The 18,718-nt window shown below is 42.4% G+C and overlaps 1 protein-coding gene across 10 annotated transcripts in view; it reads left to right on the top strand.

The window, feature by feature from the left end:
* LOC132818820 (ferric-chelate reductase 1-like) overlaps positions 1–18,718 on the top strand; it is a 58,303-nt gene that overhangs the window by 8,077 nt on the left and 31,508 nt on the right. For 6 of the 10 annotated variants that reach the window (XM_060829929.1, XM_060829922.1, XM_060829920.1 and 3 more), the window contains 5 exons: positions 10,597–10,796; positions 12,365–12,510; positions 12,962–13,056; positions 15,540–15,684; positions 16,941–17,123. In XM_060829929.1, the coding sequence (XP_060685912.1) occupies positions 10,601–10,796; positions 12,365–12,510; positions 12,962–13,056; positions 15,540–15,684; positions 16,941–17,123 (765 nt within the window). In that variant the 5' untranslated portion in view covers positions 10,597–10,600. The remainder of the gene's footprint in view (positions 1–10,596; positions 10,797–12,364; positions 12,511–12,961; positions 13,057–15,539; positions 15,685–16,940; positions 17,124–18,718) is intronic. The other 4 variants (XM_060829930.1, XM_060829924.1, XM_060829926.1 and 1 more) reach the window with 1 other exon arrangement.

An 18,718-nucleotide genomic window follows, 5' to 3' on the forward strand; every position in this document is an offset into this window, starting at 1 on the left:
CTTCTCTTTCCACATAAAGAAATGGAGGCTGAGTCTTTAAATTGTCCAAGGTGGAGTTAGATAGATTTTCGATAGATAAAAGGATCAAGGGTATGAGATATTGACAGAAAAGTGGAGCTGTGACCATAATCAAATCAGTCATTATCTTATAGAATTTTGGAGCGGGCTCAAGGACAATTTTGTCTGCCCCTGCCCCGCAGAACTATGTTTCTTCATCAACATAATTGATTAGATTAGAATCCCTACAGTATGGAAACAGGCCCTTCGGCCCAACAAATCTATACTGACCCTCTGAAGCGTAATCCACCCAGACCCATTCCCCATATTTACCCCTGACTAATGCACATAACACTATGGGCAATTTAGCATGACCAATTCACCTGACCTGCACATTTTCTTTGGACTGTGGGAGGAAACCCACACAGACAGAAGACGAATGTGCAAACTCCACACAGACGATTACCTGAGGCCAGAATCAAACCCAGGTCCTTGGCGCTGTGAGGCAGCAGTGCTAACCACTGAGCCACCGTGCCGTCCTTAATAGAATATCCCAAAGTACTTTACAGAAGTTTTATCAAACAAAATATGACATTAAGTGATATCATACATACTTGACCTCATCCTTAGCACTTTGCTGCTCCAAAATGCATGCGTCCAGAACAGTATTGGTAAGAGTGACCACCACACAGTCCTTGTGGAGATGAAGTCCCATGCTAAATTGGACAGACTTCAAACAGATCTAGCATCTCAAGACTGAGCATTTATGAGGCGCTGTGCACTGTCAACAGCAGCATAATTGTACTCCAGCGCAATCTGTAACCTCATAGCCCAGCATATCCTCCACTCAACCATTATCATCAAGCCAGGGGATCAACCCCAGTTCAGTAGAGAGTGCAGGAGGGTATGACAGGAACAGCACCAGGCATACCTAAAAATGAGGTATCAACCTGATGAAGCTACCAACCAGGACTACATATGTGCCAAACTGCAGAAAAGCAAGTGATAAATAGAACTAAGCGATGCCACAACTAACAGATCAGGTCTAAACTCTGCAGTCTGACTATATCCAGTCATGAATGGTGGTGGACAATTAACAGTGGCTGTACAATATCAACATCTTCAATGCTGCAAGAGCCCAACACATCAGAACAAAATATAAAGCTGAAGCATTTGCAGCAAATTTCAGCCAGAAGTGCCAAGTAGATGATCTATCTTGACCTCCTCCAGTGTTTCCCAGCATCATAGATGCCAGTCTTCAGCCAATTTGTGGTCAGGGACAGGACGCCCGGAAGGTATGGTGCCAGGATCCGGGATGTTGCCGATCGGGTTTACAAGATTCTGAAGGAGGAGGCAGAGCAGCCAGAAATTGTGGTACATATTGGCAGCAATGATATAGCCAGGAATGGGATTGAGGATCTCTACAGAGAGTTAGGTTGGAAGCTGAAGAGCAGGACGAATAGAGTAGTGATTTCAAGTTTGCTACCGATGCCACGAGATAGTGAGATGAGGAACAGTCAGCGAATGCAGCTTAACATATGGCTGTGAGGCTGGTGCAGGAGGGAGGGCTTCAGATACCCAGACCATTGGGATACCTTCTGGGGAAGGTGGGACATGTACATGAAGGACGGGTTGCACCTGAACTGGAGGGGTACAAATGTCCTGGGTGCGAGATTTGCTTGTGTGATTTGGGAGGGTTTAAACTAATTTGGTGGGGGGGTGGGAGGTGGGAATCAGAGCCACATGTCTGAGAGGGGGTCCGTTGCAGACACGATAGTGACAGGATATATTGAATCTAAAAGGAAGGTTTCTCACACGATGAAACAAAGGGATCGGTTAAAGTGTGTCTGCTTTAATGCAAGGAGTGTCCGAAATAAGAGTGATGAACTTAGACCATAGATCAGTACTTGGGACCACTATGTTGTGGCCATAACGGAGACGTGGGTTTCACAGGGGCAGGAATGGTTGCTTGATGTTCCAGGGTTTAGAATGTTTAAAAATAACAGGGAGGGTGGAAACAGAGGAGGGGGTGTGGCATTGCCAATTAGAGAGCGCATCACAGCTACAGAAATGAAGGTTGTTGAGGAAGGTTTGTCTACTGAGTCAGTATGGGTGGAAGTTAGGAACAGCAAGGGAACAGCCACCGTATTGGAGGTTTTCTACAGACCACTTAATAGCAGTAGAGAGATTGAAGATCTTATAGATGAGCAGATTCTGGAAAATGCAAAAGTAGCAGGGTTGTTGTTATGGGTGATTTCAACTTTCCCAATATCGACTGGAACCTCCTAAGTGTAGATGTTTTGGATGGAACCAATTCTGTCATTTGTGTTCAGGAGGGTTTCCTTACTCAGTATGTTGACAGACCGACGAGGGGGGAGGCCATTTTGGATTTGTTGCTCAGCAACGAGCCAGGGCAGGTGTCAGATCTCGTGGTGGGAGAGCACTTTGGTGACAGTGATCACAACTGCCTCACATTTAGCATAGCCTTGGAAAGTGAAAGGAATAATTACAGAGGGAAGATATTTAATTGGGGGAAAGGAAATTTTGACGCTATCAGACAGGAGTTGGGAAGTATCGACTGGGAGCAATTGTCCCACAGTAAAGGCACAGCAGACATGTGGAGACTATTTAAGGAGCAGTTGTTGCGAGTGATGCACAAATTTGTTCCTCTGAGGCAGGTAAAAAAGGGTAAGATTAAGGAACCTTGGATGACGGAAAACAGAGGAACCTCTCTTCAAAAGGAAGAAGGCAGCTTATGTAAGGTGGAGGAAGCAAGGATCTAGCACAGCTTTAAAGGATTACAGGCCTGCGAGAAAGGAGCTCAGAAATGGACTGAGGAGAGCCAGGAGGGGGCATGAAAAAGGCTTGGCAAGAAGGATTAGGGAGAATCCAAAGGTGTTTTACTCATACGTGAGGAATAAGAGAATGATCAGGGAGAAGGTAGGGCCGATCAGGGATAGCGTAGGGAACTTGTGCGTGGAATCTGAGCAGATAGGGAAAGCCCAAAATGAGATTTTTGCTTTGGTTTTCACCAAGGAAAGGGACTTTGTTGTAAATGAAAACTTAGAGGAACTGGGATACAATCTTGACCAGATCAAACTTGATGAAGTTGATGTGCTAGAAACTTTGGAAAACATTAAGATTGATAAGTCCCCAGGGCCAGACCAGATTTATCCGAGGCTGCTCTGAGAAGTGAGAAAAGAGATTGCTAAGCCGCTGGCAAGGATATTTGCCTCCTCACTCTCCACGGGAGTCGTACCAGAGGATTGGAAGGAGGTGAATGTTGTTTCTCTTTTCAAGAAGGGTAATAGGGAAATCCCTGGCAATTACAGACCAGTCAGTCTCACATCTGTGGTCAGCAAAGTTTCGGAAATAATTCTGAGGGATAGGATTTATGACTATTTGGCAAAGCATAGTGTGATTAAAGGCAGTCAGCATGGCTTTGAGAGGGGCAGGGCATGCATCATAAATCTTATTAAGTTCTTTGAGGAGGTGCCAAGACAGGTTGACGATGGTCGAGGAGTGGATGTGGTGTATATGGATTTTAGCAAGGCATTTGATAGGATTCCCCATGGTAGACTCATTCATAAAGTCAGGAAGTATGGGATACAGGGAGATTTGGCTATCTGGATTCAGAATTGGCTGGTTGACAGTGGTTGTAGATGGAAAGTATTCTGCCGGGAGGTCAGTGTTGAGTGATGTCCCGCAGGGCTCTGTACTTGGGCCTCTGCTCTTTGTAGATTTTATAAATGACTTGGAAGAGGATGTTGAGGGGTGGGTTAGTAAATTTGCAGATGACACAAAGGTTGGAGGTGTCATCGATAGTAAAGAGGGCTATTGCAGGCTGCAGAGCAACATAGACAGAATGCAGAGCTGGGCTGAGAAATGGCAGATGGAGTTCAACCTGGATAAATGTGAAGTGGTGCATTTTGGAAGGTCAAACTTGAATGCTGAATATAGGATTAAAGACAGGATTCTTGGCAGTGTGGAGGAACAGAGGGATCTGGGTATGCAAGTACATAGATCCCTCAAAGTTGCCACCCAAGTGGATAGGGTTGTTAAGAAAGCACATGGTGTTTGGCTTTCATCAACAGGGGGATAGAGTTTAAGAGCCATGAGGTTTTGCTGCAGCTCTACAAGTCCCTGGTGAGACCACACTTGGAATATTGTGTCCAGTTCTGGTCACCCTACTATAGCAAAGATACAGAGGCTTTGGAGAGGGTGCAAAGAAGGTTTACCAGGATGCTGCCTGGACTGGAGGGCTTGCCTAATGAAGAAAGGTTGAATAGGCTTGGACTTTTCTCTCTGGAGAGAAGGAGGAAGAGAGGAGACCTGATAGATGTGTACAAAATAATGAGAGGAATAGATAGAGTCAATAGCCAGAGACTTTTCTCCAGTGCAGGATTGGCTGGTATGAGAAGTCATAGTTTGAAGATATTCGGAGGAAAGTATAAAGGAGATGTCAAAGGTAGGTTTTTTACACAGAGAGTTGTGAATGCATGGAATGTGTTACCAGTTGTGGTAGTGGAAGCAGAGTCCTGGAGGACATTTCAGTGACTGCTGGACATGCACATGAATAGCAGTGAGTTGAGGGGTGCGTAGGTTGTTACTATATTAGGATTAATCCTACATTAGGATTAAATCTCGGCACAACATCATGGGCCAAAGGGCCTGTTCTGTGCTGTACTTTTCTATGTTCTATGTTCTAATTGGATTCACTCCATGTGATAACAAGAAATGATTGGAGGCACTAGATACTACAAAGGCTTTGGGATCTGACAACACTCCACCATTAATACTGAAGAATTGTGCTTGAGAACTTGCAGCTCCCCTAACCAAGATCTTCCAGTACAGTTACAATACTGGCATCTGCCCAATAATGTGAAAAATTGCCCAGATATGTCCCGTACATGAAAAGCAGGACAAATCCAACCCTGTCAATTATCACCCCACCAGTCTACTCTCAATCATCAGTAAAGGCATCATCAGCATTGCTATCAAGCAGCACCTGCTTAGCAATGATCTTCTCAGTGACGTCCAGTTTGGGTTCCATCGGGGCCATTCAGTTCCTGGTCTCATTCCAGCCTTCATTCAAACATGGACAAAATAACTGATTCCCAGAGGTGAGGTGCAAGTGACAGTCCTTGACATTAAGGCTACATTTGACCAAGTGTGGCATTGAGGAGCCCTAGCAAAACTGGAATCAATGAGTATCCAGGAGCAAACTCTCCACTGGTTAGAACCATACCTGGCAGATAGGAAGATGGCCACAGCTATTGGAGGTATCTCGGTTCCAGGACATCTCTGCCGGAGTTTCTAAAGGTTGTGTCCAAGATCCAACCATCTTAAGTCGCTTTATCAATGATTTTCCCTACATCAGTAGGTCAGGGTGGGGATGCTTGCGAATGATTGCACAGTATTCAGCACTATTTGTGACTTCTCAGGTACTGGAGCAGTCCATGTTCATATGCAACAATATCTGGGCAAGATCCAGCCTTGGGCTGACACGTGGCAGTATCATTGCACCACATCATTACCAGGTAATGACAATCTCCAATAAGAGACAATCTAAACACTGCCCTTGATATCCAATGGCTGTGAACCCACTTTCAACATCCTAGGATTATCATTAACCAGAAACCTAACTGGATCTGCCACTTAAACACAGTGGCTACAAGAGCAGGTCAGAGGCTAGGAATACTGAGATGAGTAACTCACCTCCTGACTACTGTCTACAAGGCACAAGTCAGGAGTGCGATGGAATACTCTCCACTTGCCTGAATGGGTGCAGTGCCAACAACATTCAAGAAGCACCATCAATCGACAGCATCCAGGATAAAGCAGCCCGTTCAATTGGCACTACATCTATAAGCATCAACTTCCTCCAACACTAATGCTCAGTAGCAGCAGTGTGTACTATCTATAAAATGCACCACAGAAATTCACCAAAGGTCCTCAGACAGCACCTTCCAAACCCATGACCATTTCTATCTATAAGGACAAGGGCAGCAGATGCATGGGAACATTACCACATGCAAGTTCTCCTCCAAGTCACTCACCATCCTGATTTGGAAATATATTGCCTTCCTTCACTGTGGGTGGGTCAAAGTCCTGGAATTCCCTCCCTAAAGGCATTGTGGGTCAGCCGACAGCACAGGACCTGCAGCACTTCAAGAAGGCAGCTCACCACCATCTCTCAAGGAAAACTAGGGATAGGCAATAAATGTCAGTCAGCCAGGAATGCTCCATGTCCCATGAGTGAATTTTTTAAGAATCAGTAAATATTGGGACAGATGAATAAAACTTGGATAGAAGGTAGACTTTAACGTAGAATAGAAAGGTTGAAGAGTTGTGAAGGGAATCTAAAACTTGGAGGCTCACAAGCAGACGATAGGGCCACCACTGGATGCGGAAGAGCAACAGACTATAATTTGAAGAATACAGTTATCTTAGAAGGAGATAAGGCAGGAGGATTGCATAAAAATAATTAGGAGATGGACCTATGGAGAGATTTAAAAACAAGGATGAAACTTTTAAAATTGAGCCAGTGTAGGCGATTGAGCACAAAGGTGATAGGTGAAAGGGAGTTGCTGTGAGTTAGGACACAAACAACACAATTTTCAAAACCTTATGTTTCTGGACAGTGGGGCGTTTGAGGTTAGTAAGCAGTGCTTTGTGAAAATCGAGGCTTGAAGGCATGGATGAGAACTTTCGCAGTGGAAGACAGTTGCTGGCCTAGTCAGCGTTATCTGCATGCCATGAACGAATGAAAAAAAAAGCTAAAGCAGTGCACAGTCAGAAATATTGGAGATGAAACTTACTGCCTTAATGATGGCAGAGCGGGTAAAATCAGTCCAAGTACATCTGATTTAGATTAGATTAGATTACTTACAGTGTGGAAACAGACCCTTTGGCCCAACAAGTCCACACCGACCCGCTGAAGCGCAACCCACCCATACCCCTACATTTACCCCTTACCTAACACTACGGGCAATTTAGCATGGCCAATTCACCTGACCCGCACATCTTTGGACTGTGGGAGGAAACCGGAGCACCCGGAGGAAACCCACGCAGATACGGGGAGAATGTGCAAACTCCACGCAGTCAGTCGCCTGAGTCGGGAATTGAACCCGGGTCTCTGGCGCTGTGAGGCACTAACCACTGTGCCACCGTGCCGCCCACACCGTCTTACCAGGCCATAGGGCTACTCTGTCAATAAGAGACAGTGATAGTGGTTTAACCTGAGGGTCACCACATCTCAGGCATGGGAAAAGGTTGACAAGGAGAATCCTTCATGGTAACCTCAGCTGGTATGTGAATTCAACCCATGGTGTTGGTGTTACTCGGTATTGCAAACCACCCGTCCAGCCAACTGAGCTAATGTGGTGAAGATGTAAATGATGAATAGGGTGTAGACTGGTAATGGAAGCTGTCCTTGATTTATTAGTTTCGAGAAATTGCCAGCCCTTTGACTTGAATGAAACTGTATAGTCTTCCTGCCCTTGTGTCTATGTTAAGCCGGTAGGAAAATGAGCCTGATATTACTGGCTGAGGAAGGAATGTGCATAAAGGCAGAATAATGAAAGGCAGGGATGCTGTGAATATCCAGAAGCATCCTGTAAGTGGATTGGAGGTATGCCGTGTGTGGATTCTTAGAAGCTAGCATGCGTTGAATGTCCATGCCCATGGATGTGTGTGTTCACTGCTGTATTGATACAATGGGTTGAAGAGGTGTATTTTGTTCTGGGCTTTTTTATGAAGGGAGATTGAGACAGATGTGAGAAGTGGTCTGTTCCAAGGCAATAAAGCAAACAGCTGTGAGGTTTTGAGCTTTTTGTTAAAGTAGGAACAATGGAAGCAGCATAATGGAGGGTGTCAACCTCCCACAGAACCAAGATTTTAGTTTAGCTTTCAGTAGCTGTTGGGGTTTGAAAGCTGCTTGTACATTTCTCCCTGCTACAGCAAAATGCTTGTGTTCTCTCTCTCTAAGCTATCTTTTTATTACATTTTAAGGGTGTTTGGTCTGCTTCATATAATGCCCTTGCAGTGTGTCTTGAGATGCTGCTGCCTGGCGTCCAATCTGGATGTCATTCAGAAAAAGTAGCGAGCTGAATCTGGCAGGTCCTTGCTCTAGTTTCCTAAATAAGATTTCTCAAATTTGTTTGTTAAGGTGGGACTCTGAATTAACAATATGTTTAATGATGAATAAATTATATCAATTGGCATCTTGCTGCTGCATAGTGAGAATCTCACTACTCTGCTTTTGAAAAGCATATAAGATTGAACAAAATGATCTTGAAATTAGGATAGGCATTTACCATTTTCCAGTGCTGTTACAAAGGACAGTATGAATCTTTGGTGGAGGTACAAGTTTATCAAACACGTTTAGGGTGTAGGTTTGCTCGCTGAGCTGTAGGTTTGATATCCAGACGTTTCATTACCTGGTGGTCTCCAAGTGAAGCGAAGCTGTTGTCTCCTGCTTTCTATTTATATATTTGTCCTGGATGGGGTTCCTGGGGTTTGTGGTGATGTCATTTCCTGTTTGTTTTCTGAGGGGTTGATAAATGGTATCTAGATCTATGTGTTTGCTTATGGCGTTGTGGTTGGAGTGCCAGGCCTCTAGGAATTCTCTGGCATATCTTTACTTAGCCTGTCCCAGGATAGATGTGTTGTCCCAGTCAAATAGGTGTTTTTTTTCATCCGTGTGTAGGGCTACGAGGGAGAGAGGGTCGTGTATTTTTGTGGCTAGCTGGTGTTCATGTATCCTGGTGGCTAACTTTCTTCCTGTTTGTCCTACATAGTATTTGTGGCAGTCCTTGCATGGAATTTTGTAGATGACGTTGGTTTTGTCCATGGGTTGTCCTGGGTCTTTTAAGTTTGTTAGTTTTTGTTTGAAAGTGTTGGTGGGTTTGTGTGCTTCTACAATTCCAAGGGGTCTTAGTAGTCTGGCTGTCATTTCTGAAACTTCTTTGATGTATGGTAAGGTGTTATGGTTTCTGGCTGTGTTTGGTCTGCTTGTCATGGTTTGTTCTTGAGGAATCTGCGGACTATATTTTTTGAGTATCCATTCTTCTTGAATATATTGTATAGGTGGTTCTCCTCTGTTTTCCGAAGTTTGTCTGTGCTGCAGTGTGTGGTGGCTCGTTGGAATAGTGTTCTGATACAGCCTTGTTTGTGCGTGTTGGGATGGTTGCTGGTGTAGTTAAGTATTTGGTCAGTGTTTGTCAGGTTTCTGTATACGCAGGTTTATAGTTCTCCGTTGTCCTTTCTTTTGACCGTGACGACCAGGAATGCGAGTTTGTTGTCAGTTTCTTCCTCCTTGGTGAACTTTATGCCTGTGAGGGTGTTGTTGATGATGTTGAATGTCTCTTCTATCTTGTTTCGTTTTGTGATGACAAAGGTGTTATCTACGTAGCAGACCCAGATTTTTGGTTTGATGGTTGGTAGTGCTGTTTGTTCTAGTCTTTGCAATACTGCTTCTGCTATGAATCCTGATAGCGGCGATCCCATGGGTGTGCCGTTGGATTGTTTGTAGGTTATGTTGTTGAAGGTGAAGTGGGTGGTGAGCCACAGATCCACTAGCTTCATGATGTTTTTGTTGGTAATGTGATTGATGGTGGTTGGAGTGTGTGTGATGGTCTCTTCTAAAAGTGTGGTAAGTATTTCCTTTGCCAGGTTGATGTTGATGGAGGTGAACATGCTGTTACGTCGAATGAGATCATTGTTTCGTCTTCCTCGGAATCCTAGTAGCACACAAACCCACCAACACTCTCAAACAAAAACTAACAAACTTAAAAGACCCAGGACAACCCATGGACAAAACCAACGTCATCTATAAAATTCCATGCAAGGACTGCCATAAATACTATGTAGGACAAACAGGAAGAAAGTTAGCCACCAGGATACATGAACACCAGCTAGCCACAAAAATATACGACCCTCTCTCCCTCGTAGCCCTACACACGGATGAAAAAAAACACCAATTTGACTGGGACAACACATCTATCCTGGGACAGGCTAAGCAAAGACATGCCAGAGAATTCCTAGAGGCCTGGCACTCCCACCACAACGCCATAAGCAAATATATAGATCTAGATGCCATCTATCAACCCCTCAGAAAACGAACAGGAAATGACATCACCACAAACCCCAGGAACCCCATCCAGGACAAATATATAAATAGAAAGCAGGAGACAACAGCTTCGCTTCACTTGGAGGTTGCCACTGATGATGTTACCTAGCCAGGTAATGAAACGTTTGGATATCAAACCTACAGCTTAAAGAGCAAACCTACACCCTAAACCTCAACCTGATCTACAAACCTTCACAAACCTTACAAAAAATTATCAAACACGTTTTTGGAGCAATATATTGATCCTATTACCTTCAAATGAAGAGATGAGAATATTGCTACTGAGCCAATGCCAATACCTAGATGCTGACTGTTATTTTTTAACTTTGTTTAAATTAGCTTTAACTATGAGTTTCTTAATTATCAATAACCATATAAAGATGATTGTTTGCTTGTTGTTAGAATTAAACTCTAGGAAACTAACTGAGTTCAGCATATGTTAAGCCAGTTCTTTTCTGACTCCACAGTAGAATGGGACTGTGTATTCCTGGTATCCTCATTGTACTTAGCATCATTTTGGAACCCCTGGAAGCCTATGGAAATGGTCAGGTGACTGTTGCTTGTGACACGATGACTCCAAAACATGGAAGCTTTCCTCAGAAATCAGCGAGCCCTGCTGTTATTACAGTGGACAAAGATGTGTTCAGCTCAAAGGATCAAGTAAAAGGTGCAGATATTTTTAAGTCAAAAATGTCTTGTCAAATGTTGTGGTTCTGTTCGCCGAGCTGGAAGTTTTTGCTGCAAACGTTTCGTTCCCTGGCTAGGGAGCATCATCAGTGCTATTGGAGCCTCCTGTGAAGCGCTGCTTTGATGTTTCTTCCGGTATTTATAGTGGTTTGTTCTTGCCGCTTCCGGGTGTCAGTTTCAGCTGTAGTAGTTTGTATGTGGGGTCCGGGTTAATGTGTCTGTTGATGGATCTTCTTGCCGTTTCCGGGTGTCAGTTTCAGCTGTAGTGGTTTGTATATGGGGTCCAAGTCTATGTGTCTGTTAATGGAGTTTGTGGATCCACAAACTCCATTAACAGACACATAGACTTGGACCCCATATACAAACCACTACAGCTGAAACTGACACCCGGAAACGGCAAGAAGATCCATCAACAGACACATCGACCCGGACCCCACATACAAACTACTACAGCTGAAACTGACACCCGGAAGCGGCAAGAACAAACCACTATAAATACCGGAAGAAACATCAAAGCAGCGCTTCACAGGAGGCTCCAATAGCACTGATGATGCTCCCTAGCCAGGGAACGAAACTTTTGCAGCAAAAACTTCCAGCTCGGCGAACAGAACCACAACAACGGACACCCGAGCTACAAATTAGATTAGATTAGACTTACAGTGTGGAAACAGGCCCTTCGGCCCAACAAGTCCACACCGACCCGCCGAAGCGAAACCCCACCCATACCCCTACATTACCCCTTACCTAACACTACGGGCAATTTAGCATGGCCAATTCACCTGACCCGCACATCTTTGGACTGTGGGAGGAAACCGGAGCACCCGGAGGAAACCCACGCAGACACGGGGAGAACGTGCAAACTCCACACAGTCAGTCGCCTGAGTCGGGAATTGAACCCGGGTCTTCAGGCGCTGTGAGGCAGCAGTGCTAACCACTGTGCCACCGTGACTTTGTCTTGTCAAATTTTATGTTGCAGTTGGTTTTATAACAATATTGCAAATTCATTTGATCAGTGTTAGGACAAAATGTGCCTCAGTACAGATTATTCAGTATCATAATCAATGATATTTGAATGCTTCTGTTATTAGTAGTTTTCTATTAAATGAGTAACTTGCTAGACCATTTCCTGAATTGCACAACTGGCTGGGCAGTGGTCAGTTAAGAGGCCACCTCTATGAGGATTGCCATTATCTTGCTCCCTGTCCATGGGTTTAGGACTTGCATATAGCCCTGATGGAGGGAATGTTCCCTAAGAAAATCCTGAACATTATTTCCCACTTACTTTGCTTTACTTACCATTTGAATAGCTGGAGTAACTTTCAGTGTGACAGGCCTATTTCCAGGTCTGTGGTGAGACTGATTTTTGCCTCGTCTTGATGAGGAGGCCTGGAATAACTATACAAGTAATTTTTTTCCTCTGTTTTTAATGAGGAGATGTCTTAAGTCCCACTGCCACCTTCTTGGTGTACCCCAGAATGCAATGATAGAGGCTGCTGACATGTTAAACATTTTATTCTGTACTCTGATGATGTTTTCCTTTGGTTTCAGTTACACTCACTGTGAGACAGTCTGGAACTTCATTCCAAGGATTTTTCATACAAGCAAGAGATGCTGCTGATCTGAATGGCGCTCCTGTCGGAACCTTTACTCTTATTGACAAGAACTCGCAGCTCCTGACGTGTGGAGGTGTAAAGGTGTGTAACTGCTTGTAAATTCCAAACAAATCACAGAAATCCTTCGAAATCAATTTACATCATTGGTCGGATAAGCTGCTACTGTCATAATTTTAAATTTTCAAAAGAGATACTCAGAGCAGGGGAAAAACAAGTAGTTAGAGGTGATAATTGTGACATAATGTAGATTTCCTTAACTGGATAAGCTAAAATAGGCCTAAAGGCTTTTATTATCCAAACCTTTTCATGATTTTTGCATAATTTTAATGATTTGAACTTAGTACTGGATTTATGTCACAGCTTTTAACATAACATTAATTTGCATCAGTCATACATGGTAATTTAGTGGATCATTTGAACATTAGCCAACGTACGCAGTAAGTAAAAAAGCAAAGTATTTTAATATACTTCACGTATTTGTTGTATGGAGTTAGCTGGTACTGGACATTGCCCTCTTGCTTCTCTTCCACAGGACTCTGCGGTCAGCCACACCAGCTCATCAGGAAAACACACAATTGTGGTGCTGTGGAACCCACCTGCAACAAAACCAGATCATATCCAGTTCCTGTAAGCATTGGAGTGCTTTCAACAAATGACATTCACTGAATTAAAGTTTTTTTTTATGATAACTTAAGATAACTTTCTATTTTGAATATTCAACGCCCGTTTAAGGTTCAAAGTGCAAGTTAGTATGAGTGTGAGTACAACATAAATTAATGTACATGAGGGACTCATGTGTTTCCCAGATTGTCACATTTTACTATGCAATGAATTATTTATGTCCAATATTATTTTTAACCACTAATGACACTCGTATACATTCAGAAATGGATAATGAGTAGGTCTTGGTACCAAGAACTGTTTATTGAACCAATATGGAAGGAGCAGGGAACTATCCCCCATGACCATTCACATCCAATGCCATGTGACATGATGTCACCACTGATGATGTCATCAACTTTCCTCTTGGTAGCTGGTGCCTTCCCTTCTTAATTCACGAATCAGAACAGAACTTTGTTGGAGAGTGGTAAAAATGAACTAAAAATGTTAAAAGCAGAATAGATCCTGAAATTTAATATTTTGGGAACCATTAATTGTATTTTCAGTCTATAAGCCAAACAAAGTTCAATAACTTATAAAGATGTTCTCTTCTATTGCAAATACAGGGCTAATGAGTTAATTTATTGCAACAAAGAACAAAAAAAAAGTTAGTTGGTTAACCATATTTACTGCATGTAAATACCTTCAATGCAGTATTTTATGTTACAGTGGATTTTCATCTGCTGACAGCTTGGTTGGTGATCAGACTTGGTGGATATTTGCTTATGAGATGCAGGTCTTGTTGCCTGGGCCAGCATTTATTGTCTATTCCTAGTTGCACTTGAGAAAGGATGGTGGTCAGCTGCCTTCTTGAACCTCTGCAATCCCTGTTCTATAGGTAGACCCACAATACCGTTAGGGAAGGAATTCTATGATTTTTACCCTGAAGGAACAGTGATATATTTCCATGTCAGGACGGTGAATGGCTTGGAGGGAAACTTACAGATGGTGGTGTTCCCTATTCTGCCTGAGATAGAAAGTGCCTGATTGATTGATTGTTCTTTAATTAATTTTAATAGCTAAAAATCAGTAAAATTTTACTGCCAGTATACATTACAACACTCTCCACTAATCTTTGTAATTACGTCCCAGTGGAATAAACTGCTAAATCAAATTATTTCAAGATAAATTGTTACATTTCAATAAGGAGAGATGAAAACAAATCTACAGAAATAATTTGGTCCGTGTTCAATCAAGGGCACACAACTTGTAGCAGCAGATTAATGTCCAGCCAGTGAAGACAAAAGCCTACATCATTTGTGGCAGTTAACACAGATGAACCTTTATTGCATTGGAAGTCCAATATTTCTAATGTTTGAGGCAGATTTCTTTCTTTTGACATTTACAGCAAAATTAAATACAATTGACAGTTTAGGGCTGTCCTTGTTTCTAGATGACCCTGAAGTATTACAAGATTTTAGCTGCAGGGAGGGAGAAGTTGTATCAGTTGAAATTTGGAAGTGGTCACTCAGCCTATGTGAAGAAAGACGATGACATGTGAGAGCAGAAGTAGGCCATTTGGCCCATCATGTCTGCTCTGACATGCAATGTGATCATGGGTGATCTGATAATCTTTAACCCCACTTTCCCGCTTTTCCTCATAACTCTAGATTCCCTGACTGATCAAAAATCTGTGTGTCTCAGCCTTGAATATACTTAATGACCTAGCCTCGACCATCCTCTACTGTAAAGAATTCTGTAGATTCACTGCTGTCAAAGAGATTTTAGAAATCCGTATCTTTGTCTTAAATGTGCAACCTCTTATTCTGAGATTATTTCCTCTGGTCCTCGACATAAACACAAAGAGAAGCAATTCCTGCACATCCACCCTGTCGAACCCCCTAAGATTATGTTTCAATAAGATCTCCTCTCATTCTCATAAACCCCAATGAATACAAGCCAAGCCTACTCAGTCTCTCCTCATAAGAAAATTCCTCCATGCTTAAGATCAACGTAGTGAAGATTCTCTGGACTCCCTCCAGTGGCAAGATCTGGGTTAGAGTGGTGCTGGAAAAACACAGCAGGTCAGGCAGCATCCGAGGAGCAGGAAAATCGACGTTTCGGCAAAAGTCCTTCATCAGGAGGATGAAGGGCTTTTGCCCAAAACGTCGATTTTCCTGCTCCTCGGATGCTGCCTGACCTGCTGTGCTTTTCCAGCATCACTCTAATCTAGACTCTGGTTTCCAACATCTGCAGTCCTTGTCTTTATCTCCCTCCAGTGTTCAGTACATCATTAGGTAAGGGGACTAGAACTGTTCACAAAATTTTAGCTGCGGTGTGGTCCGTGTGTAAAATGCTTTTAGCAAGACTTCAAGATAGATTAGCATGAGAGATTGATGCCCCCCCCCCCCCCCAACCCCTGCCCCTGCCAAATGTTATATTCCTCTTGATTTCTGACTGAACAATGATTAAAACAAAACTAAATTTAACCTAATCTTTCTTCATGTTAGGGTGACGGTGGTTCAGAAATTCAACATTTACTGGGTGAAATTACGTGGTCCAGTGATTTCTCAACTAAATGCCCCCCCTTTCTCAGTACAGGCCACAACAGAGGCTTATCCAGATCTACCAGTTACCTCCAAATTGACTAAATCAGTAAGTACCTTTCAAATAGATGCAAGATAATATATTTGATTTAAAGACAACGTGGAGAGATGAGACAGGATGTTTTTAAATAATTTTAATGCATGTTTTATATAGAGATGTGGCAGATTTTATGAATTTGTGATGGAATTAAGTCTTGTTTTATGAAAACTGCTCCTGTGCCTTTCTGCATTATAATAATATTTGACATTGAGTTCTAGACTTTGGATGGGTTATTGTGCAGACCTTTCTTGGTATTTCTTAACAACAGCCGAGAGTTGTCAATGCAGCATAAATTCAGAAAAAAATCAGTCTGACAGAACTGAGATCACCATTGCACAGAAGATTAATACATATACTTATTGAAGCCTAGCTTTAGAAGCCTAATTTCAAATAAACAATACTTGTTTTATAGGAAAGCTCAAGATGGAATTGCCATCAAATATAACCTCAGATCAACAGTTTTAGACCACTATTTCTGCCTGAGACACTTGAACGGGTAAAGGTGGGGTGGGTGGTTAGAGGTGAACTTTGCTTACCTTGCGGAAAACCCTGAAGGTTATTTGGAGCATTATTTTATGCGCTCCTAATATTATCTCTCTGTGGTTAATACAATATCAATATTAAATGGCTCCATGATCACTTCAATGGAAAGTAAAATCAGGTGTCATGTATTTCCATTATGGCATCTGATTTTGTTCAATTCCTGAGAAGCGTGCCAGGTCAAAATTGCCCATAGTTTCATTTTGTGCCCCTCTTTTCATTTAAAGTAGTTTGTTTTTTTATTGGATGCTGTGATGGTAGGTGACAGTGCATGACTTGTAAACATTCAGATCAATGTGGAAACTGGGTTTCACTGGTTTTGAGACTTCTTATATGGAAGTATGGTACTTGAGTACCATAATACCATTCCAACATAAATTCTTGCATGACGTCAGGCAGTACCAAATCAGAACCAAATAAATTATGACAAAGGGTGAGACGCTTACTAAAACAATTTCAAATAAAACCTTTTGAGAGAGCATTTCCCTGGCATTCTCCCAGTGTCCTCCTGAATTTTATTGGATATCTGAACGAATAGATGTTTTAAACCATTTACATTTCCAGTTCCAGGCCACCTTTATGACATCATCACTTCACTAAATCTGGTGTATGTATGGAATTGCTTTAAAATTCTTTCCACAATGCCAAGCTTCAGCCTTTTAAATAATGAGGAAATGTCACACTTCAATTCACCAATGATCCGTTTTTTCATCTTCTATTTCCAGTTCAACGTGACAGAATGTGGCAGTAAAAAATTCTGTCTGCGGAATCCCCCTGGATGTGACCCTGAGATGGATCGATTGTGCTTTTTCCTCTCATTTGCAATGCAAAACACTTCAGTGCTGTTTGAGTTGAGTGGACCTTCAAATGGATACATTTCTTTTGCTCTGTCAGATGATAACTGGATGGTCAGTATTGGAGCAGGTTAAAATTCTCCTTGTATAGAATGAAGTCAGTTGACGATACTTAAAGTGGTTATGTTATTTCAGAACAACAGTTCAACCATTTGATATCTTTTTCCTAATCTTCCTCCGAGTTGGAAACCTTCTGCCAAGTCGAGAGTTGTCAGCACTAGTGCTAACTGATATTTGTAGCTCTTGAGATTTCAGTGTCTTGAGAATGTGGGTGAGAATGTTTATTGAAGACAATGTCTGTTTAGTAAATGTTTAGGAGGTTCAGGGGCAGTTTGAAAACCAGGTTTAAGGCTGTCATGTAATGTTGCCTTTTCAAGGGATCTCACAGCAACTTTCGCTGTAGTCAGTTTGAGTCCCAGTTTCAGGATTATACTGCAACTCTAGTATTGCTGTGAAATTTAATCAAATATATCCAAAAGGAAATTCTAAGAACCATCTGCATTCAAGTGATGGGTTATAAGAAATCCAATTTAAAAAAAGTTTAAATTCTTATTGAAATAAATAATTTATTAGCAGATGGATAAGGACATGAATGAGGCCAAAGATTTATTAACTTGTGGGATATTTTACTTATTGTCACATATTCACTTGGAAAAATATCTCATAATAGAAACCAAGGTGGTGATTTGAGATCTTCTGGCAATTGGAATTTTTTTAAAAAGTCATTCATTCACGGGATGAGGGCATCACTGGCTCAGCCAGTATTTATTGCCCATCTCTAATTGCCCAGAGGGTGGTTAAGTGTCAACCACACTGCAGTGGGTCTTGAGTCAGGTGTAGGCCAAACTAGGAAGGGATGGCAGTTTCATTCCCAAAAGGACCTGAATGAACCAGATTGGGTCTTTTCCCTAAACAACAATGATTTCACAGTCATCATCAGACTCTTAATTACAGAATTTTTATTAAATGCAAATTCCAGCATCTGCCTTGGCAGGGTTTGAACTAGGGTCCCCAGAACATTACCTGGGGTCTCTAGATTGATAGTCTAGCAATAATGCCACTCGGCCATCACCTCCCCTCCAATGTGCAAATGGTGAAATCATTATTGCCTGATTTTTATTGACAGCAAGGCTGTTTCTATCTTCCCTTCAACTTTCTGCTAGGTAGCCAAAGTGTACACCTAAGCCTCAGAGTAGAACCATTTAACATGTAAAGCAATGTCCTAGGGCTTACGTGGGATTGATTTTCAATTTCAGGATCATAATGGGTAAAGTGCGCACTGAACACACACTGTCTCATATGGGCTGGTCTGCTGCTAATGGGGAGTCCACAGGGAAATTATATTTCATGTTGTGTCATTGGAAAGAACTGTCAGGCTCCTCTGGCTTCCAATTAAAGAAACACAGGCTGTTGCCACACTGTTCCCAAGAACTGGGCAAAGCAACAGTGATGAGATTTTCTGGATTCCTGAAAAACATTTGGAGTATTCCAGCGCTTCTGATACTCCCTCCAAAATTTACCTTTTGACTTGTCTCTGACTTGACCTCGGGCTGGTGAAAGATGAATTGCATACTGGCTGTCCTACATTAGGACTAGTCAGAGGTTGCATGGCCATGGCATGTTTGTAATGGTGCAATAGGTCATTCCCA

Source organism: Hemiscyllium ocellatum, chromosome 9 (genome assembly GCF_020745735.1).
Source record: "Hemiscyllium ocellatum isolate sHemOce1 chromosome 9, sHemOce1.pat.X.cur, whole genome shotgun sequence".
NCBI classification, from domain to species: domain Eukaryota; kingdom Metazoa; phylum Chordata; class Chondrichthyes; order Orectolobiformes; family Hemiscylliidae; genus Hemiscyllium; species Hemiscyllium ocellatum.